At 46.5% G+C, this 24,020-nt stretch overlaps 1 protein-coding gene across 10 annotated transcripts in view; it reads right to left on the reverse strand.

The window, feature by feature from the left end:
• Window positions 1-24,020, reverse strand: part of tjp1a (tight junction protein 1a) — a 58,377-nt gene that overhangs the window by 29,707 nt on the left and 4,650 nt on the right. For 9 of the 10 annotated variants that reach the window (XM_029845914.1, XM_029845919.1, XM_029845916.1 and 6 more), the window contains exon 2: window positions 20,476-20,677. In XM_029845914.1, coding sequence (XP_029701774.1) covers window positions 20,476-20,677 — 202 coding nt within the window. Of the gene's footprint in view, window positions 1-2,745; window positions 3,226-20,475; window positions 20,678-24,020 lie in introns of those variants that run through there. The other variant, XM_029845920.1, reaches the window with a different exon arrangement.

Here is a 24,020-nt window from a genome sequence, read left to right on the forward strand (position 1 = left end):
TCCTTGATAACTGTCACACTCCAGCGTCTCCCAGCATGGAACGCAAACATCTGCCTTCTCTCGGGGTTTTTATCTGGACGCTGACAAGAAGATTGCTGTGATTTGATCCAATTACCTTCTGTAATTCACAAGAGAATAACAACTAATAACTTAATTGTGACAACAATGGAGCGTGTCTCATGTCTTAAAGGACACGTATAAACTTTCTGATGCCGTGCCCTGTGGCTCCCGTTACAGGTTTTCCCTCCGAGTTTTAGCTGTAGGAAGTTCTCAACGCAGTTCCGATGCCTCAAAGGTGCAGCAGGTTTAACATTTGCCTCCATTTTTGATATCATGAATCCTCCTGTTCATTTGCTGCCAGCGTTGCCACCAAGGCTAACGTGTGTCCTGGTCTCGGCTGCGAATTCGCCGGGTATTTTCAGTCAACACGACGCGTCTGAATCATGTTTTATTAATCCAAAATGTGCGTTCCCCTTCAATGGGCTGATGTGTTGTGTCAGCAAAATTACACCAAACACTCTTGTGGGTTTGGATGCAAATAGGTCACAGCTTCAGACAAATTAGCCAAAAAAGTGAAGCGCAGCTGAACCCCCCCCCCAGCCGTTGTCTTCATCCCGGGCAAATGGCAACCCTCTGGTTTTAAACACAAAGACCGCCTACACCTGCTCTCCTCAAGGACCGGCGCCACAATCAAAGGCTGCTCTGTTACAGACGGACAGGTAAAAGTGTCTGGCAGCTCCGTGCAGACGTAACTCCTGGAGTCTTTTTTTTCTTCTTCTTCTCGACGTCAGATTTGTTTTGTTCCGCTTTACTGTTAATAACTTGTTACCCTCAAAAGGATGAAGGGGCAGGACCAAGAAGAAAAACAGCCACAAGGACACTTGTGTCGCCCTCGCACTTTAATTACATTTCCCTCCTTCACTGATGCAAATGCAAAAACATGCAAGCATCAAAGCAACACACATTTAGTTCTGGTCCGAGCTCGCAAGCCTAATTGGCAAAGCCGTCTAGAACTCGGTGTGTTTTCCATCTCATCAGTCTGTTTACACTAAATGCAAGTCTAAATGGTCTTTATAATCATAATAAATGCTCTTTTTCACCATTTTTTGAAGTATTCCTTGAGAGATCAACTGCTGAAACTGATACCACTGGCAGTCTTTTAAGTCTTTCCTTATTTTCCTGAAGAAAAAAGAAACCTTTTACCAAATATTCAGAATTTTGGGGGTTTCATCCCTGCTTTGAATGACGCTGGTCTCCTCCGTCGCCTGTGCGACCAGCGGAACCAAACAGTACGATAGCACGTTTCCTTTTCCATCCTCACAGCAACACATCCGCCAAAGCCGCATGAACGTTTAGCTGCTCCCACATGTCAGCATTAGGTCAACGCAAGATTTAACTATTGGCGTTTCTGCTGTGCAAAGAATGAGATGCACAGAGTGAATAAAAGATTAAATTAAATGCTGGTTGTGTTCTGAAACACTACAGCATTTTAACCGTTATCATCCGTCACAGCCAGGCAGTGAAACTTAACACAAGCCAATGAAGCTAAAGCAGAATTTTCCTCCTCTATCGGTGCTTAATGTTTCTAAACTACACATTTTGCTTTGTTAGCTAATAAATATGGTGTCTCTGTAGGTCATTAGGTCACTAGTCCTTTTGAACAGACGTCTAGGAACCTTTAAGTGATGAGAAAGTGTGTTAAACTGATTATATAAACAGAGAAGACTGCTGGGATATTCACATTCGTTGAGGGTGCGTTTATAAGGGTGCTGCAAAAAAAAAATAAAAAGGTCTTATCAATAAAAGTCATCACCCGTTCACGGACAGAGATTAAGCACCGGCACGCTGCAACAGGGGTTACTTTTGATTCAAGTAAAAAATAAAGACGAAAGCAAGGAACGCCTGTTGTCTTATTCTGGTGTTCGCCGTGTGTCAAGGTGTAACTATGGTGCATAACGTCAGCAGCTCACACGATGGAGCTGGTTTTGTCAAACAGGAAGAACCGACCCAACCTGAATGTCACTAACTCTATTGGACAAACACGGCACATTCTTCACCCGTCAGACAGAGAAAAATACAATTAAATCAAGTGGATTATTACAGTAATAAATACTTCGATTCAAAAACCAAAGACTTTGTCGTTTGGATTAAACTCGCTAAAAAGCTTTTATTCCAGAATTTTCAAAAGTAGTGTAGATGACCGGTCAAGACAAACGAGTCCAGAACTAAAAACACCCAAAGGCTTCATCCAGCTGTTTTTGTAGCCCTCTGAACGGACACTAATCCCACTCAGCTGTAATATTCCTGCAGGTGAAACCAGCAGACTTTAGAGCCCAAACTGGCCTCAACCTCCTGCATCCTCTCAGCCCAGTCTGGGGTCCCATTAAAGCCCAACTGGGCCGGTTTCTCTCGGCGCTGCCACGGTTTGATACCATGTGGATCAACAGGTACACCGAGCCTCACAATAAACCCAGCTGGGTGAGGAGGTGACACCTTATCAAAGGGAACAAACAGTACCGGACACATTATTTAAACAGGGCAAAACAGGAAGTCTTTGCTGGTGGTAGATTTCAAAATAAGTCTTAATCAAAACGCGCACAAACCACACTCACTACGCTGCTTCACGAGTACAAACAGGATTAATTTTTTTAAGTGATAATTTCCTCACAGTTGTAGCTGAACTTTTTCCGCTTTTGACAAACTTTCGGTCCCACTTGCTCACACATTCCCGGCTCAGGTACCCACCTTATTGGAAGCTTTGGAGGACATTTTCCACCCCTATTCCTTATCAACAGCGTCACGTTAAAAGTTGGGGGCGCTTTTCCTTTGAGAATAACTTGGGAGAGTGCGCACTTTTTCCTTTCCAGTTGGATTTTTCCGCCCAGCTGCCGCCACGCCGGGCTGCCTTATTTTATTTTATCCGGCACGACGAGAAACATGTCACGAAAAACCGTATGGAAAGTCCAAAGTTCATGATCTTATCTTCATTGCCCGGAACGCTAAAGCCTGCCCAGCTGGGTGTTGAACCGTGGGAGAAGCTCGCCGCGATGGAGGGAAGAAAAGCACCTCGTCGGGACGTTTGGTCGCTAACCTCTGGATGAAAAGTTGCGGGTGGAAGGCATCACTGAGGCGGCGCTCACTAGCAATGGTTGCTGGCTAAACCTTCCCCTGCTCCCAGCTCTGCGAGCAACGGCCGTGTCGAGCCAGTGCGGACCGAACCATTATGAGGGAGGAGGGGGACGCGGCGTTGAGAAACAGGGTCATCGTCAATTTTACACCCCGAGTTCCCATTAAGTAAAAATCATTTTCGTCAGATTGCCGTAAAGTGCACGCTACACTTCACTGGTGATTTCGTTTAAGCAATTATTGAAATATCCGCCTGATGGGAGAAACTGCCTCCCCCTCGTTATTTGGTGGAATCAACGGTCCGGGATACAATAAGGAGAAGCGACGCCGCTGTCCATGCTGATGTTGAATGCTGTTTCTAAGTACAGGGATGGACAATCTTGTGCTCATTTGCTACACATTGAATACAGATCATTTTAAGCCTTTTTCATGGCTAAGCAAAGGCAGTATTCGCGTAGTTAATAAACACAAAGGCATCGTGCCACCCAAAGCTCGTGTTCACATCAAAAACAATGGAATATGCAAGCCAAATGTTCCCTTCCAGGTTATGTGTGCTTTAGTTGCACTCTATTCAGAAGATTAGAGAATTGACCAGCAAGCTTTTTTTAAAATAATTAAAACTATTCTCCTCAAGAGATGCATGTGGTTGACAAACCTCCCTGCAGGAAACCACAAAAGCCATTCACTGGTTCCTAAACCACACCCCACCCACAGGATGCAACAATCTCAGCTAGTATTGTTTCGCTTTACTTGTGTTTCCAGTAAACAATGTTAACTTTGGCTGCTAAGGAGCCAGTGTGAGACAATAATACCTTTTCTGATTCCCTGTTTCAGTTACAAGTGTTTATGGGGACAGCAGCGACTGATATCTCCAATCACTTCAGCCATCTTTTCCAAACAGTCTGAGCACTCACATTCCCTCTCAACTTTTACTTCCGCTGCGGAGGAGGGTCTGGGGTCAGTGTAGGTGGTCTGAGGGGTTAATTCCCAACAGACAGAATCCCACAAAGCTGAAATACCACGAGTCGAGAGAAGCAGATAACTCTGAAGGGCTGCAGACACCGGTGTGACCTCCAGAAAGACCGAATATCAAGAGGAAAGAGCGAAACTACAGCTGCAGCATTCTTCAGCCAGGGAGAACCCATCCTTGTTTTTAACACGTGGGTGTGAAACAGAAAAGTCTGAACAAAACAGAGACAACTTCCAATCATGCAATTAAAATGCAACATACCAGTATGGATGCCAGGCGCTCGCTTCTCCTGAAGCTCCTCAGATGCTTGTCGGGATCGAGCAGCGCCGACAGCAGTATATTCAACATGATCAGCGGGCGATTGCCTATCAGTAATTCAGAGGCAAAGACACCACAGAAAATAGTGCTGCAGTAAAAAAGCGCTTCCTGTGCTGCTCGCTTCTCACTCCGATCCACACCCGCGATGGTACCTCAGATGTTCTGGCAAAGAGCTGCATGACATTAGCGACACTCCAGCGGGATCAAAGCAACTCTGCCCTCAGTTCCAGCCCTTTTGCCGTCCCTCTCCCTCACCTTCTCCCTCTCACAAATGCACATACACAAGCAGGGAGACGCGGCTCTTTGAGGCGAGGGGCAGCTTCAAAGCTCAGGTGCACTCATGGAAGAGCAGGCACACGGAAAACAAAGCGGAACACGCAGGCCCACTTTTGGCTGCAGCGCATCACAAGGTTCACTCAACCAGCATCTCCTGCAGCGAAAAGGCTAATGTGGAGTGAAACAGGATAATGTGCACGCTCCACCAACACGAACCTGTGGGTAATAAAGTGTTTAGAGGCATTCACCTCAGCGAACGCACAACTTTTGTTATTACAAACGGAGAAGAATGCCGCACGGCCACCGGATAGTCTCGGTTCTCCGTTTTCATCTGTCTCGAATTAGTCTGTGTTATCCCCCTGTTGACCCAGGGCTGCACCGGTCCAGAAAGACTCTCTGTTTCCACATACTAATAAAAACCTTCTGGAGAAAGGAAGAGCTTCTCGATCAATTTCTGTAATACTATTAGGTTTAAAAAGGCAGCGTGCTAAAGACGGCGTTCGAATTATTAGTATTAGATGAGGTGTGGGGGGATGAAGAAAAGTGGACATTAATCATTAGAACCCTGAGGATATATTTTCTCACAGCAAATATGGACCTAACCGGTTCCTTGGCTGCATATGAAGGAGACATCATGTGCAGACCGTGTAGTATTACAGTACCTTGAGGTGGGAAACGGGCAGATCAGGTTTACCTTCCCCGCCATTCACACTTAACCTGATGCAAAATACCCCTGGAAGATTTCTGAAATGTGGTAAGTGTGTGAGGGTTCTCCATCATCTCGGTCAGGGGGGTCTTAAATACTGGTCTTGGGTCGCCTCAGCAAAGACCTAGTGGAGGTTAAACAGCAGGACCTGAAACGCGCCACAGACCTATTAACATATAATAGATTTAAACTCTTTCTATGACGCCCCCAGCCTGATAGCTGTGTTGACTTTGAGCAGTAGCATATGTTTGCCGTAACAGGCTGTTATTCTAAATGCTGTTGCCATCCTACTGGTGGAACAGCAGACAGATTTAGGGCTCGGCCGTGAAAACTCTCAACTCCTAAATAAAATGCTGCATAACCTGGTTAACGAATAGTGGTGTTTTCATATTTGTTATTGTAGAAAATCAATAATACCGTTGGTTTCATTCATTTACAACACAAGTATGTAGAAGTATGAGAAAAAAGAAAGAAATGAGCTATTTGGAGACCCTTTTTCCTAATGAAAAAACCTTTGGAGTATTAAATTCACCAAAGTCGGTCAGTGGCTGAGAGAACCAGGGTCCTTTTGATCTTCTGAAGACATTCACTCCGAGGCCCAGTCTATGATCAACCAACCAAAAAAAATCTCATTTTCCTCTTCCCCTGCGTCTTTCCTACTCATTCTCCTTCCAACGGATGAGGATTTCGGAACTTTCTCGCCACTGCTGAACCTCAATGAACCCATCTCTGCTACATATCCGGGACACTTTTAGCAAGGAAAACGTCCAAGCAAGATGCATGAAAAGTAAAAAGTTACTACTGTATCATGTTTTCTATAAGTGATCGACAATGAGACTGTGTGTGTGTGTGTGTGTGTGTGTGTGTGTGTGTGTGTGTGTTGTGCCCCCAAATACTTCAAGCAACTCGACCTTTTCCCTTCATTGTTGTGAGGGAACAGCCAACAATGCAGTTTGTTCCCAGCGACGTGTTACAAAGTGTCTGTGCCAGTGTGTCCTTCGAGATGCAACATGGAGGGAACAGGCGCGCTCTGGAACCCTTGTGATCCCTGCAAAAACATTCCAACATCATCTTCACCGTGACAAACAGAAGGTTGCTTCCTGTGCATTAATAAGAATTTCAGCTAAGACGGAAATGGAAGCAGATAAATTAGATGCCCACAAAGGGGAATAAACAGCAACAGGAAGTGGAGGAATTTAGAATGTAATAGCAAGTGTATGAACAATACTGTGGTCGTGTTTTTGCTGCTGAACTGTCGCATTTCCTGGCAATCAGAGAAACCTCCCTGACTGACACACAGTTTGGATACTGATGAGCTGTTAATTCTGTCGGAATTATCTGTCGCCCCAGGTCAGATGAGGAGACGCCGCCGTCAAAATGGTGGTTAATTTTACAGTCGATGGCCACCTGAGGCCGTAATAACAGTGCAGGAACACAACCGGGCGCATGTTTGCTGACGTCTCAACTAAATCCAAACCTGATCTGCAGTTTTGGTTATGGAAAAGAATGCTGTCAGAGGGTTTTAGGACAAGATGTTTCTTATTGTCAGGGAGCTCATATCCAACACAAAGGAGTTGGAATGGAACAAGGCCGGCAGAGTTTTCATCCAGGCTGTCGAGCTTTAGAGATGTTTATGTAATTTATTTTTCGTTCCGAGCGAGTCCAAGAACAGCAGGGAATTTATCACTCCGATGCTGCTAACTCAGCGTCAAAGCAGGTTACAAAGCAGATTACAAACACATTTTAGCAACGGCATAAGTGTTAATATTCTTACGTCTGGGTCTGCGCGTGTGAGGGGCCAAGTGTGGCGTAAATCTCCCCCCTAATTAACAAGCGACACAGAGCGGCCTCCCTTAAACTGGGAGACAGAGTCATGTCTCAGTGGGTCCAGCAGCTGCAGCTCCGGTTACAGTGTTGACAGCGAGCAGTAGGCACTGAAACGCCATCTGACACGTACGTAAAGCAGCATGTAATTGATTTTTTAGGGAAGACTGAAGATTTACAAGTCTGACGCAGGTCGGGCTGCTGCACTTTGAGTTGGAGATTTGTGTTGTGGCTGCCCTGCAGAGAGGCAGGAGGCGGGGGCAGATTTCGGCTTGGTTGATGTGTTTGACGCGGCCAAATCAACGCGTACCCTCAAAATCTCTGATGTATAAGCGCAGCAAATGTTTGAGTGCGACTGTCTCCGTGGGTTAATGTATAACCAGACATACAGTCACAAATAGTTTTTGCACTCTGTCATGTTGACACAGGGGCTATGTGGCAGTGGCCTATAGAATGCCCTGCTTATATCTCATGGAAGTAATAGCTGGTGACAAACAGAAGGCAAACTCTTCAGTGAAACTTGTCTGTATATAAAATGAAATAAAGATGTCTGGAGGGTATGCAATGAACCATTTCATGACTTATAGATGTTCTTAATTTTCTAGTTTTTTATGTTCAAATAAAAGAGCTATGTATTAAAACATACACACAAAAAAAATCTGTGATGAACAGTTATGCTGTTTTAGCCTTAGCTTTAGCATTCATTATAATCTAACAATTAGGCATCTGCAGGGGATTTAGCTTGTGAATTTATCCTCATGATTACGATTTATCCAGCTTTTTTTCACTGTTGCGTTTAATGAATTCTATTTTCTGTAACTCTGTAACGAAGGCCTGCCCTCAACGAAGGACAGATGAAGAGAGGAAGTGGTGATTTCTGGATGAGCTGATAGGAAAACAAGGAGGAAACGAGGAAACTCCAGACATGTGCAAGCCTCATAAGACAGATATCATGAGATACATGCACCGGTTCATCATTGTGCATCTTCATTCATCAGTGGATTACTTGAGAACACACCTCTGGAAAATAGCAATCTGCTCCCTTATCATGATGAATCATCCCCATTACAGGATATCCAGAAAGGAACACATTAGCTTAGCGTATTTTTGTTCTTACACTTTCCCGTCTATTCACAGGAGATTATACAGACTTCTGACCCACAGACTTATGTGCACTGACAGAATGTTTTGTCTTTGTACTTCAGAGATAAGAGAGAATCACTTGCCTTTCGACAAAGAGATTAGTAAGAGGTAAAAAGTATATGTTTGAAAGTCCTCCAATAAGATTTTAGCATTTTGGGCTCAAACTGCAGATACTGTTACATATGGGGTCAAGACGTCATGAACAGAAAAGAGGTTTTATTTTAAAAGAAAGGCAGGAAACAAGTCAGAGTGGATCGAAAACAGGAAGGGGAAAGAGAAGGTGAGCGGAGGAGAAGAAGTGAGGTGAAGGGCCGACGGATTACATGAAGAAAGACGACAAATAGCAGGGAAAATATCCCAGTACAAGAGCTGAGAGGAGCCAGGCTGGGGTGAAGAAAATGTCAGATGTGAAAGACCGCAGGAGAGAAAATATGCTGAGACACATCTGAGACTAAGAGCAATAAAAGAAGACAGAATTAGCTGATATTAGACACTAACAATGAGGAAATGTTTCAACTTTGGTGACCTCCAGAGGCCCCCGACCCCACCCCTGCTGGCGCTCTCCCCATGGTACTGCCTGTTACTGCTGAATTCCAACAGAATGAAACTACTCTCTCTGGGCAAAGGGGTGGAAACGGCACAGGCTTCCAGGGGAAAACATCACTCTAAAACGCAGCACATTTGAACAAATACACAAAAGTGGTTAGTTAGGAGAGCACCAGTCGGTTAATGTGGGTAAAGTGTGATTTATTCTCTGATTCATTGGAATAGTTGGTTGATAAGGGATCAATAAATGCTAACTGCTGAATTATGGTAGTAGATTCAGGTTATAAAACTGGATTATCATGCGAAAATCTCCTTATTAATGTCAGATTTGCATCAGATGTGCATATGCAGCTGAACTGTGCTGGAAATATATATATTTACAATATGTGTGTTTTTTCAGCAGGCATTAGCTCCCTCCGTCTGCATTATTATTTCAGCCCCACTGAATTAGTCCCCCACAACCCCGAGTGTGACTCATTCTCTGTGGCTCCGCCCTCAAAAACATGACCTTACGAGAGGTGAGGTTGCAGTTTTGATCTAACGGAAGGAGGCGAAGCAGTGGAGGATGGGAACCCGAGCTTGCCAGAGAGACACGGCAGCCACGGGGGCCGCTTCAAGCCTGCTCGTGATGAGATGCGATGGGACCCGACCCCGCAGCAGCCCCAGCCAGTGTATTAGCTGACTAATTCACTGGCTGTCCAGTGCCAGGATCCAGACTCATCAGCTTTGGTGTTCTCTTGTCAGACTCATTTTTACAATGTCCCACTGGTCAATTCGAAGCGCTAATGCCCAACACAAGGGCCCCTAATGCCAAGTGATTATGGAGTGCTGCTTTAGCACATTTGCTGCCTGAAAAGAAAGAAAGCACCACAAGGCAGCGGCTGGGCTCCCTGCTCTAAAGGACCAGCCTGATGAACTCAGCAGAAAGGGACCAGACCGAAAAAGCCAGTCTAAGCCACCCATCTCAGGGTGGCCACTGTGAGCCTGAGCTGGCTCGGAATTGAGCTGGGATTTATAGAACGGCATTCTGCAGCATATTTCCATGAGCTCATACTGTACGTGACCAGTGGATCCATCCGGACCATTGCGGCGCGGTGGGCCGAGAGGAGGGTGTGACTCCGTTTGATTTGCGATGGCTGAACGTAAATATAGATTTTAAATGTGTATGAAAAATAAACAGAAAAGCTATTCTGATTAATTCTGTCTTTTGGACAATATTGGCACGAGAGAAAGTTGAAATGCATTGTGGGTATGCGTCCTGGCTGCAACGTCAGCAGGAACAGAGATGTGTTTGGTCCGTATTTGCCTCCAGCTCTGGCATCACCTCAGGCCCGCCTGGTTGAACGAGTGTCGCTGGTCGAAGCATGTGACACGTACAGTAAACAGCATATGGAAACATCACTGCTGGGATAAAAACACCAGGGAACACAGGCTGAAAAACACTTCAGGGCTGTTCTTTGCTTTTGCCTGTCTGTAATTTATCCTATCGTCAGTAAAAGCAATGAAACTGAGAAAATAAAGTTATTCTTGGATGAATTATGAGTTGTGGGGACTATCGCACAGCTACTGACTGAGGGAGGATAAAAGCTGAAGCTAAAGTATAGAATTTTAAATTAGAATTCATCAATATTGTAAAAAGAGTTTGAAAAACACATTAAGTGTCTCTTTGTTGCTCTACAAGCTGTCATCAGAGAAATAAATGACAGGGTTTGTTGAGCAACATTGGGAATTATATGATGCACAAGCACCAAAATAAGCATAAAGAGTCGACAATATCCATCTCCTAAGCTAATGGAACATGAGTGTATTTAATTACAGAGTGTAGCAGAGAGAACTTTACGCAGACCGCAGCTACAAGGCTGTGATTAGTTGTGTTGTCATGCTGTTTAGTCAGTGTGTAATGTGCAAGAGCAGCAGTCCCGCGGGTAGGTCAGGCCGTGCGACACATCAGCGCAGCCAGGACAACGCTTTATACCAGAAAGTGTCTGAATCACAGCAGTTACACAGAGGAAGTGAACATATTTACTGTCAGGCTTCTGGAGCCTTCACACGACGGAAGGAGCCAAATGTCTGTGCGATGATCTCTTTTGAAGAAGACAGTTTGACATGATTGACCGACGTCAACAGACAGAGCTGTGGAAGGAGCAGACGGTAATCCTCTTATTCATACACTATATAGGTTGCTTGACATTATACATGGGATGGATTAAATAGATTTTACATCACAATCCTTGAACTGTTGGTGCTTTCAGGACTGACAGGGGGGAAAAAAGGTTCTTGTGCGTCACATTTCTGCCACAGACTGCAGTTAAAATGGGACGGGAAAAAATAGCAAAGTGTAGATACGCACATCAACACGCTCAAGTAAAGTTATTTTGCACGGTTCAAAGAAAGAGGGACAGTTGTCCTTTTGAAGTGCTTCCTCCGAGAGCCGAGAGATCCACACAACAAAATGTCCTTTGGTGTAGGAACAAAGATCCACTTTCATCTGTCAGCACCAGACCGTTCATTTAAAAACAGAACAAGAGTTCTGTATATCAACATCAAATGCGGGGGGGGGGGGGGGGATAAAAGGAGCCGGCGGAGGGACTCGCTTCAATCATCCTTCCCCAAATATACAGATTTGAAATCTCTGTGCTCACTCACCACACAGAAGTGCACAAGCCTGCGCGGTCCGACTGCAGCTACGGTTAACCCAGGGGGTGCTGCCTCCCGGGTCAGTGTCCCTCTGAACGCACGAGCGCTGTGCCACTCAGGGCATTTGCCTGCGCGAGTGAAAGAAGAGTGATCCTCTGCAGCGCGCGCTGTGGACTGAGAGCAAATCCAACCTGGTGTGACATCTGTGAAAGGGCGTCAGATAATCTACGTGACACTGCCACTGACAGGAGCGGCGATATTGATTTAAAAAGCAACCAGATCTAAAATTAGATTCCTATGCGTTATGATTGGACCAAAGGCACGGGCCTGGCTGCTGATACGGTCCTATGGGCGGTTTCTGGGATGGAAATCTGCCTGCTTAACCACGGTGAGTCCAGTCTGGAGCCGGCCTCACAACGCTGGGGCCCTCTGGCCTGACCTCATGTTCCCTTCTTCCCTCCAATCTCTCTCTGGCTGTGATAACAGAGACATTCCTGAGCTCGCTCCCTGCCTTGCAGCAGGCCTCTCCTTTAATTCCAGCAGAGTGTGTGGAATGTTGGACCACAGAGCTGAGCGGCAAACGGGGAGGAAATGAAAACCCGAGCACCTGAGTGCCCACGGGGACCGTCACATGTAGATGAGCGCAAACTTACAGGGAGAACATCGGTCATGTGACGCGCAGACTTAGAGAAACGCTGCCCGTGTGCAGCCGCGCCAGAGCGGCTTGTGGGGATGGATCGGATCCATGCGCGTCAGATGAATGGACAAGACTGGGTGAGGATGATTTACATAGCGGTTTGTGCTCGCGAGCGTCTCGCCATTGTTGTAGCCACGGAGACCAAAGTTCAAATTTGTTCCGGGACGACAAGACAGAGACAAAAGGAGCAGAAAGGCAGGTCAAATACCATGATTCAATTAGACTCTGCTCAATTTCCTTCAGGCAGCCAAAAGGTGCCTGTGTGTGCACGTGAGCGTGCGCGTCTGTGTGTGTTTGAGAGAGAGAGCGAGAGCGCAGAAAGACAAACATCAGGTGAGCAGAAGACACGTGCCAATAAAATGAGCAGATAAATCACACAGAGTTCCAAAGAAAGGGTTTTGGCAGACTGGGTTGTTATTCCTTTTTGAGCGGGACTACTTTCACAAACACTGGGCAGAGGGTGAAAACACCCAAGACAGGGCGGCTTGCAGCGCTGCAGCGCGGGGATTTATAATGCGGGTCAGGTCAGACGGAGGATAAATCTGTGGGAATCAATTCCCTTTCATTGGTTGTTCCTTTACTGATGGGTCGCCACTAGGGAAGAACGTCTGGGAGCCGCGGTGATTGAGTTGACCTGAGGGTTGGTGGTGGAGAGGAATGGCACCATCCCACGACACCACCAAGGCAGGTGATGACATTCAACTGCACAGGAGTGCTTGAAATCCTCCCACTGTCCGTTTGAAACTCCGGTCTTGCGACCGTCGATCAAACACCGGCTTTGTTTTCCTGCTGGCCTTTTTTCCCCTGACAGCCGAGTGTGTGTGTGGGTTGGTGTGTGTCCCACGTGTATGGCCGTGTCTCTGGCCGCCAGTCTCTCTGACAGGAATGCGTCTCCTCATGCGGGGGAGGGGGATCGAAGGCGACAACGTCTCCGAGCTGTCGCGTCAACTGTGACGGCGGCGTGCACTAACGGATCGCGCCGTCTCCTTCCACCTTTTCCTTACACGGGCTCTGACGCGTTTCCCCCCCCTTCTGCCCGGTTTGTCTCCCGCCAAACTGTCTCTACCTGTTATTGCTGCCCACCTGCTTGGCTCCGCATCTGCCGGTCTGTCTGCCAGCCTGCTTCGGGACTAAGGAGGGAAGCCAGCTTTATTAAAAGAAAACAAGCAGGAGACGAGGATATGAGGACAGTTAATCTGCTGGAATTGTTACAGAGGCTGTGAGGGAGCTCCCACTGAAAACCAGCCAGAAATATATTGCACCGGCACTGACTAAACCTCCACAGCACAAACAAATTAGAAAAGGCAGCAAATGATATTTAATGCAATGTAGAGAAATAAGTAGAGCGCACTTTTTTGAGTCTTACAGCTTTCTGGCAGACTGAAAGAAAAGCCAGTGACCCATGGATGACATAATCCCTATCACCTGACTGATCAGTCATGCTGCACTGCTCTCCACCCTTCCCACCTCTCCTCTTAATGAAATGTCTGACAACATAAATATATGCAGCCGTAGCAGAGAGTCCATATCATCCTTTTGGGTTCATATCATTATATGTGGGTAATAATCAAGTCACGCTGACCTCTGGCCTCATAAAATATATGTTTACTTTGATCCTATAACTGAGTTTAATCCCTTCCTGTATGGTAGTAAATACTGAAATTCATTTCAACGATGAATCTGTTTTCACAGAGGGCCGAGATGAAAGAATAACAGGAGTTTTAGGAGAATTTATCACTAAATCACAGGGTAATAGTAAAAACATCTGCTTCAGAGAAATGTACATCAAAAAAAAGAAACTCGTCTGGATAACATACGCTCTCTGTCCTTTAGTTAAAATGGAGCCCGGTGCTGCTGAGGGGGTCAGCGGCCTTTCATAAGCTGCTTTAGGAACCATAGTGGGGAAAGCCTGACCTCTGCCGGACACTCATCGAAACTCACTTTATTAGACGACGCTTTAAACATAGACTGTAGCACCCCCAGTGGCCGTGTGGGTATATTACACCGTCTTAAGAAATTAAAATATATTAGCTTTAGATTTAATGTAGAGGGATGATCGATTAAGAGATGTTGTTGACTCTGAGGTAGATATGAATACACACTGTTAAGTATCCTTCTACAAAAGGCAAATGTTTGGTTGTCAAAATGTGCAATGCTTTGTAATGTAGGACAGCATAAATGTTTTTCATTTGTTTTGTGCATTAAAACTATTTTATAGAATTTGATGCTACTCCTGCCTAAAAACTATACAAACAAGTCCCTATTGTTAAAAACAGATCGTACTCATGTAATTAATTGTTAATATTAATATAATGTCACGCTAAGTGGAGGGAAGAGTTTTAATATATTATTCAACAACCAGTCTCTTGCATATAAATATATAATGAACCAAATTATATTGACATATAGATGTGTGTATTCATAAAAGTTTGTTGACAGCACAATGTATCCATAAATCCACTAAAGATGTCCCCATATCTATTATTGATTATGTTAAATATGCTATAAATTATACGTTTTTAATATTATTTAAAATCGTAAATAATGGGATATTATATTAGAGCAAGTCCTGAGTGATGCATTTATATTTTTGTCAATATTATGTCCACACACACACACACACACACACACACACACACACACACACACACACACACACGCACACAGTGCATTTGCTGAATCAGTCAGTGCATGGTCACACATGACCTTTGACCTCAGAAGGCAGTTTAAATCCCAGTGCTGTGGACATCAATTCTCAAGAAATGCTGATACATCTGGACTTTATTTCTGTTAGCATAAGCAAAAGAACATATTGTATCAGATATATGTCAGAGATGAGAGAGAGCCACGCTAAAGTATGTAAATATGTGAACTGTCAGAGGAGCGTCTGGAAGGGTCACTTCCCCGAGTCGGGGCGCCATCTTAGTTTCTGTGCTGCACAGGCCATCGCAGAGTGTTTTAATGGACTTGGACGGAGGGGCCATCAAAACGGCGAGCAGAGTACATCCCTCAGCAGGTAGCATCCTGAAATAGAAACCTTGATCCTAATGGTGCAAAGCACAGCCCCTGGCTTCTGACAAATCCATCTCGAGAGCCCCCCCACCCGGTCCCTGAGCAAACGCTCCTCCTGAGGCAAACGCACACAAACACACACACATATATATCTTTGTCAGCTTGGATTAGTGCCCCCGCTCCATTTTTCACTTGTTTTACACCTCTCTGCTGGGGCCGTTTGCAGGTTGGCATGGCGGCTCCCCCCCCCCGGGGGGATCTCACTTTACAAAGTTTCACATTTCCAGCGGTCAATTTGGTTAAGAAGGAAAACTAAAGTCAAACGGGAAAGGGGAGAGTCTGGTGGCGCGTGCGATGGGGAGGGCGGGGTGAGAGAGAATCCTGGTCGGGTTCACTGAGGTGACACTGCTGAAAGACGCCGGCACGCACGGGTGATGAGGCGAAGCGGAGGAGCCGAGGTGACGGCTGGGTAACACCATGCACTCCTCGTTCACTCAAGACGTGCACGACTTCCGCAGATTTACTGACACGCCAAGTGTGACATCGGGCGTTTCGTGATAAATGTCCCGGGCGCGCTGTGGTAACAACGCCTGTCTCTTTAAATCCAACAAACGCTCTCGGTGAGATGTTTTGTTTGGCGGTAGCGGCTAATTAACCCACTGTGAGCCCGAGCCAAGGAAAAATCCATAACAATTAAGTGCAAATGACAATTAAGTTTTAAAACGAGTAGTTGCGTCTCACCAAAATCAGGTCTTTGAGGCCCCCTTGCAGCCCCTTTCCATCCCGCGCCTTCTCAATATTACATCTGCCCGCTCTCCAGGCTGTGAGCCTCATCACCCGAACCACCCACACCCAGGGCAAAGTAATGGTGTTGCCATGGAAACAGAGGAGATGGGCCTAAATTCTGAGCTGCTGGGAAGCCATCCCATCTTCAGATGAGGCTGCTGCTGCTACAAGATGAATGCTGAAGTCATAAATTAAGCCAATCTTCTCTCAGACGTGGTCCAACCCCATTTTTCTGCTCCGGTCAACAAGGCATCAAGGTTTCCGTGAGGATGCACAAATCACAGGTGGAAAGATAAAAGGCCGGAGGACAACAACAAAGCCGGGATCGTTTCTCGACTGTAGGTTTCTGCGGCCATTTAGTCTAACTATAGACAACAAGGTGCCGTAATTGCTTTTAAGTATGATAAATTATTCAGAGCCACCATTTTAGCACAAAGACCGGGGCTGGAAGTGGAGCTGACATCAAAGCCCAAGAACGTCTGAAGGTCAATGAGTCAAAGCCGTCAGTTGCTCCCACTAAAACCCAGCACAGTCGTAGAGAAACAAACCACCGGGGCCGCCGCACGAGTCGTCTGTGTGCCCGTGTGCTTCATTAGGTAAACAGGCGAAGGCGAGGTCGTATGTTACCCGTGAGATATTGGCAGGTGCAGAAATGAGTGTTAATAAACACACATGTAAGCAACGAGCACACAGGCAAGAACAATAGGTCATCGTTTTAAGCTGAACTCAATACCAGGACAGCAGGAAGGGGCAGAGGTCAGGCAGACGGCACCAGGACCCGGGCTTTTTCTTGAATGCAGTGATTCTTTAATCTGGCGTCCACCACCTCTGTCCCCGTTTTTCCCTTATTTCCGCTGCTGAACGCGCTACAATAATTCCACCACGCCTCCTCGCTGCCCTCCTCTGTGGGAGAAGTGCTGACCTGCAGACTCCCTAATGCGACCAATCAATATCACGCAGAGGACAGAGGAGCGCCGGACATACTAATACAAAACCGCGCTTTCCAGCACGTGACCGGGCGTCCTTCCATCCCAGCTCACGTGCACCCCATAAACCAGGAGGGATTGATTCATTTCATTTCTTCTGACCGGTTCCATATGATCCTGTGCAAAATAGGACCTTCTCACTTACAGGCTGCCGCTTGTGACGTCATGGATCATCAGCTAATCTATCTATAGAATCAACATTGATCCCTCTCGCCCTTCCTGTCAGACATTACCCATGCACACCGCTGTATGATAGGCTAACACCAGGGGCAGGGAGCATGTCATTATGCGCAGGGCTCCGTGACTTCAAGCAGCTAATGAATCACAGTCAAAGCCATAGGGAGCGTGAAAGCTGCAGCCTATGGATTTGCTGCTGGTTAATGGTGATTGCAATTAGCGAGAGGCTTTATCGGCCGTCTCAGATCTCAGGCGTGTACCCGCAATGTAAACATCCACTGACGAGTGAAAGGTGCACAGAGGACTGCAAACAGGCGCCGGCCTATAAATACTTTCCTCCAAACAATGCAGCAAACGGACGGGGCAAAAAATAAACAAGCGCTCATTATGCAACAGAGTGGCTGCAAACTGTTTTCCATAATCATTAGATGGAGCTGATTCTGACTGGGTTGCTTCTTTAATGCGTGCATCGCTTAGCATAATTATCACAGTCGCCATTATCAAGTGAAAAAAAAGGAATTTCTACCTTGCGTTAGCCTTCTTTTCCCTATTTAGCCTTTTTTCTCCGACACATCCAGCAGAGTTTATGGACCCAAACCCAGCAGATTAGCACCACTGTTCAATATTTAAACGGACAATTGTTCAGTCAATACTGCGAACACACTGGCACATAAAACAGCGCTGTCTATTGCTTTCATTGTCAATAATAAACGCATTAGCCGTCCCCCGCAAAGCCAGGTCAGAACACAGCGGGTCGCCTATGGCGCTCGCTCCATCTATGCCTTCACATTGGTGCACCAGACATGCATACGGACGCAAAAGAAGCGTCCAGAAACGTCGTCCCGGTCTCTGTCCCCAGCACCCAGTGGTCTCACAATCTCAGACAGGCTCTCGTGTCTGTCCGGGGAAAATATCTCCAATCCAATCAAGTGGGCCGACGCCCCGCTGTCAAAGCCTTCTGTCATCTCTGGCCGTGTCACAACCTCCACTCTTCCCCTCACATCCATCACTTTTTTTTGTAATGGTTCCTCTCAAACGTCTCCTGTCAGTCGGCGCAGATGAGCTCCGGGAGCGTCGGACACCGCGGGCGGCTGGATGGCAGCGCACCATCGAGGGAGCGATTCAAAATTTGGGAGAATGAACACGATTGTCGGAATTCTACCACATTTGAATTGCAAAACTCAGGCAACAGAGTTGGCAAGCAAACATTTCACCCTGCTTAAGTCATTGTTTTCTATTTGCATATCTGAGCTCTTACTGACCCGGCGCCATCGTCCTGGACGCGCTGGCAGCTCCTCTATGTTGGGCGACAAACATGAGTGCTATTGATCTGTAATCAACGAATCATAGCTAAAGTCCCAGGTGGGTTCACCCAGTTTAACGACAGAACCACCTCTTTTCTTCTACTCAGCCTTTTTTAAGTCACAGGAATAGCTGCAGGTAAAAAAAGAGAAGAAAACAGTGCATTATATCCTCTTTCTTTCATCTATTATTCATCCATTTTGCTCAGGTCCACAGCAGAGCAAAATGGAAGCACGTGTGTAACATGCTCCCATCACCCGATACCTCTGCATGGAGCGAGAGCGCAGCCAGCTGAAACGGATACTGGCTTACTTTTTTAGTTCACAGCTCGAACCTCTTGATGGAAAATAGATAAAAAATTAAAAAAAAGGGCTGGGGAGAGAATCAGTGCTGGAGAATCACATTCAAACTGGGAATATGTGATATTTATGGACACCGTGGCAGATGTGGGGCTGTTTCGGGGTCTGGATAAAAGACAAAGGACTAAAATAGCAAAGAAAGGTTCTCTTTGATGACTACTTTTCCGATGGATGTTTTTTTAATTCGGTGAAGCATCAGAACTCTGACTCTGACTTTCTGCAACGTCTCCTGCGATACCTGAAATACTCTGTGTCATGCTGACATGGTAAGAAAAAAGGTTTGTCTCAGATGACATAACAAACGCAGACAAAGAGAGCCGGAACAGTCACAAAGAATAAAAGAGCAATTTTTAGTTGCAGAAGTAACAATAATGACTGCACAACAGCCCCTTCTATGGCTAAAAGTGGAAATGAATGTGAAAGAAACAATGCTGACCTGGATGGATGTGAGGCCTCCAGCAGGTCAGACTGTCTGTCAGCATGTCAGGACAAGGGCTCAAATTATGATCCCATTTATTAAAAACTGCACTTCAAGAAGAATCAAGCAAAAACAAGGTCTGCGTAGGCCGGGCCGGGCCAGGAACAGGTCCCACTCGGGGTGACCCGGACGGTTCCCCAGTCCATCCCAGATCAAACTCACCATGAACTGGTGGAACTGGGATTTGCTCTCATGTATTATTCCAGAACACCTGACAGGGAAACAGCTAAAATCCACATAAAGCTAAACTGCGCATCCCTAATTCATGACAGGACACTTGTGTTGTGTCACCTCACACACCAGCGAAAACTCCCAACTCACCTTTATTCCACATCTGAATTACCTTTATCTAAACGGAACTGACACCATGGTGGCTAGTGTGGAGGACATTCTCTCTCTCTCTCACACACACACACACTGGCTCCACACAGAGGAAGCATGGGTGTGCTCAGGACACGTCACAGTGTGAACATTTATTAAAGGAGACATTTACAAAGAGCCAAGACACAGGGGTAGCAAAGAAATCCTCCACTATCTACGGCTGTCTGCTCTGTGTTATGAGTCAAAAACACAGCCTTTCCAAGCACGCATTAGTAGCAGGTTGGCATGATTTAACATCATAAACCGTTGGTCGCTTTCCCGAAAGCTAGCATCACCCACGCGCCCACCCGCCTCCACACACACACACACAGGTACCGCACACGCACGAGCTGTTGACTGATGCGGAGAGTGGGCCAAAAGCAATTCTCAGCTCAATGGACAATCCCAGAGTTAGAAAGGGTTTTTAGGTCCAATCGGCTTACCCAATCATTTATCAGATTAATACTTTTCATGAGAATAAACCAGTCTCAGAGAGAGAGAGACATATGGGAAGTGTTAGATGGCGCTCCTCTGAAAATAATTCAAAAAAACATTGCGTAATCTCCAGACACATAGAGAAGCAACTCAGGGGTCACCTTGAAAAAATGGAATTAACAGCTCATATTCACAGTAACATCTGATGTTTGGAGTTCGGACTGAATCAAACTTTAGAATTGCCTTGAATTTTATTCTAATTTCAGCCATTTGATGGACTGAATCAGTTAATCACTAAAGGGCAGACTGGAGTAGCCGGGTCAAACGAAGGTCTTACGCTGGAGTCCAGCAGCTCGATGCTGTCCAGGCTCTTGCTGCGGTGAATGCGGCCTTTGATGCGACGCAGGGAAGGTTTCCCCTGGCTCATGGGTAAGGAGAGGGTGGAGGAGGCGGAGATCGCCATAGCACCGGCTCCACCTGTAGCACCTGTAGGCTCGTCTGCGCCTGAGGGGGACGTGTCTCCATCTTGGGGCGTCACCCTGCAACAGGGGAGATGAAATTGTGCATTAGACATTAAAAGAGGGTTAAAAAGAGGCACAAAAAAAGGGCTGAGATCATGAAAACGGCAACCTGGGGAACATGAAGCCGACTGTTTTAGAAAAGATGCAAATGCGTGCGAGAGTCACCATTTTCGCTAATGCTTCAAATCTGCGCGCGTTGGGAGTTTTCAGAGCGAACGCCACGATAACACATCCGCGATTTGGTGGGCATGCCTTAATCCCTCAATCCGCCTGATGCGATTCGGCCGGTGGCTCCAACAAGTTGACGCGGCCGCGTCCATTAAATAAACCGCAGAATTCAAATGGGGCGCATTCCTCAGAAGAGCAGTTGACGCCGCACGTTCGGCTGGCAGGCACCACGGCACCACCGGGGGCAGACAGGAAGATGCCCAGGGGATCAAAGTGACACAACTTTCCTCCTGCTCTCTTTACTTTTTAAAGGACATCCTCTCCAGTTAGCTGCGGGGGGATTCGAGCACGCGTGAGTAATAGGGCTGAATGTCAGCGGGTAGCCCACAGATGGAGACAAGGTATGGAACATCCACTTGGACTCTTAAATCAAGCCACCGTTGAGCTGCTTTACTTCACGCAGGGATCCCTGGATTTACTGTAAAAACTGGGAGCTTACAGAGAGGAAGACATGCTGAATTACACGGAGCGGTCTCACGTTTAGGGTGACTTTCCCAAGAGAGTCATGGTGTGTGTTGGCTCCTCCTCCCTCACCTCAGCTTTTTAATGTCGTTCCAGGGGTAAATGCCCTTCACTGCCTTGATCCCAAGGCTTTTTGGGCCTTTATGCCAGGTTTTTATTCAATTGCATTTAAATGGAGGGATGCTGAATATGAACCCGAGGCTGTCGATAAGGTCAATGAGGTCCTTTTGGTCTGTGTGGTGTGGTGGATCTGAAGGAAGGCAGAGGGGACGGTTCACTTCAGGTCTACACCCGACGCGTCGTCTGTGGCGCTGTTGACGGAGATTCGTCTGTTCCTCTCTGGAGATGCATCGAGCAGCTCGAAAACAGGCCGCTCTCGCAACACGCACCCAAACTGACCCCGTTCGCTCAATCAATAGGCGGCGGCAGCGTCTTGCAGCACAAAACAACAAGTCACATTAGCCATAGACTGCATTGAGAACCAGTGTTTATGAATATTGCATGAAAGTCGGCCCAAAAATAGACAATCTCTCTCCTGCCTGGGATTTGAGAGGTCACTGGAAAAGCTTTACAGATTACCTCATCACAGAATCCCAGCCACACTGTTACAGTCTAATTGTAGAGGTATTTGGTAGCTGATTCACTGATTAATGCAGCAGTGTTTTGGCTGCCTTTGTCTTTGGTTACGCAATGAAAATGGTGAAATCTAACATACAAGGTGACGATAGTTCAGAACAGTTATTAGATAGAAAACGTAGCTTCGAGGAAACAAGCGACAGCTGCTGTTTTTCTTTAACTAACTCGGTGAAAGCGTTTTTCTAGACACTTGATTATTTCAAAATTTCCTAAACAGAAGATAAAAACACTGCTTTAATTGGAAAGATAAAGTCAAGCTTTGGGCTCTGGAGGGAAGAATCCGAGCCAGACTGGCACACAAGTGCGTAAAAACCCCATATGGCAACCACAGAAACAAAAGCGGGGAAACGGATACGGGAGCTGATTTCACTGGTGCTCGTCCCCTGAAACCCCCCTTCTCACTGAACAATACATTTTTTATTTACAAGGAAAACATGTGCTTGACTCTTCTAAAGCACAATAGCAGTGATACTTAGTGAAACTTTATGATTCAATAGTGATAACGGTGTACACACAGGAACCGTTTGCAAGGACGTGTTCTATTAGCCTTCATTTAATGTATAATATGGCTTATCCATGAGACGCTGTTCTGTCAACAGAACCAAACCCTTTTACACCCTGAGAGGGATTCATAGACGCTCTGGCCCACACTGAGAGGTTCACATTCATTTCCTTCCAGTCTAAACTCAGTCGGGGCAACTGTGGTGGTGTTGGTGGTGACTTGGGGTCAAATGTTAGAGTGAAAAGACGCAGAAGCTGAAGGGAGACAGGTGAATAAAGCATGAAGGCTGGTAGAGAGGAGACATAGGAACAGAGGCTGAGAGACAAAAGGAGCGTAATGCAAAGAGACAAAGGACAGAGGGGCATTGTCAGCATATGGCTCAGAGGTCATCCTGACTGCTTTGTAATGCCTGACTGTTCAGCTGGAAGCGATGGCAGCCGATGAACATGCATCATTCTGCTCACGGACCCCGGCCCTCCTACTTCAGGGGACAAGCTGTGACGAGAAGAGCGTGACACGCGTGACCTCATCTACATAACCTAAATGACACCCCCCCCCACAGAAGAACAACGCGCATGACGCTTGGGACAACTGGGCAAAAGTCAGACGAATGAAAGCTGGAAACCAGGAACCATCTTGGTGCTGCTCATTTCCTCATCAGAGCCCGTAAGCCCTCTGAAAACCACCTGGGAAGCCTGACTCAGGATCTGTGGCGGGAACCGCAGATCCTGAGTCAGTTGGGTTTACGCCAGACGGGCCCGACAGATGGACAGACGAGATTAGGCATATAGACGTGTATCAAACGAGATGAGACATCGCTGGTGTCCGAGTGCCGTCTGACCCCTGTGGAGAGGAGGCTGGTGGGCAGGTCAACGACTGGTCCTCAAGCAGAAAGTCTGCCCCATGTAAACATCACTGCACGTCAAGCTCCGCTGCGTCACAATCCAAAATTAAAAAGGTTCTACGGCCGAAGGTGGCATTAGTCTGACCGCAACTGTTGTAAAAGGCACCGACTTTGTTCACACGAGCTTATTTCTGTTACCGAAAATGAGCAAAGAGCAAAAAAAAGTAGATGTACAGACACGTGTGTGTGTGTGTGTGTGTGTGTGAGCGAAGCCAACAGACAGCAGAAAGGATGAACTGTGATCTCTGTCAGACAAAAGAAGAAGACCTCCCGTGTCCTTCTCTTTTTGTGGGACGGCAGTGATGGATTGAATCTTGTCAGCCCCTGGAGAACGATCGCGACAGTCAGGACTCACCAGAGGCCAAGAACGTGTGACTCACACATTCTAAAAGTCACCGTTGCTCTGCGTCAGACTGATTGGAGAGTCCCTGAGAGGCCTCCATTACTGTCGCTGCACCCAACGGGCTCTTTAGGCTGCCGTCACCAGACACTCAGCGAGGACACGCGATAAAGAAATACTGATGATCGTTCAACAGGGGCATCTTATTCAGAATCATTTAGAACAATTACTAGTTTTGACCGTGGGAATATGTGTTCAGTCAGCTCTAATGGTTTGATGGCATTTAAGA

Source organism: Takifugu rubripes, chromosome 13, assembly GCF_901000725.2.
Source record: "Takifugu rubripes chromosome 13, fTakRub1.2, whole genome shotgun sequence".
NCBI classification, from domain to species: Eukaryota; Metazoa; Chordata; class Actinopteri; order Tetraodontiformes; family Tetraodontidae; genus Takifugu; species Takifugu rubripes.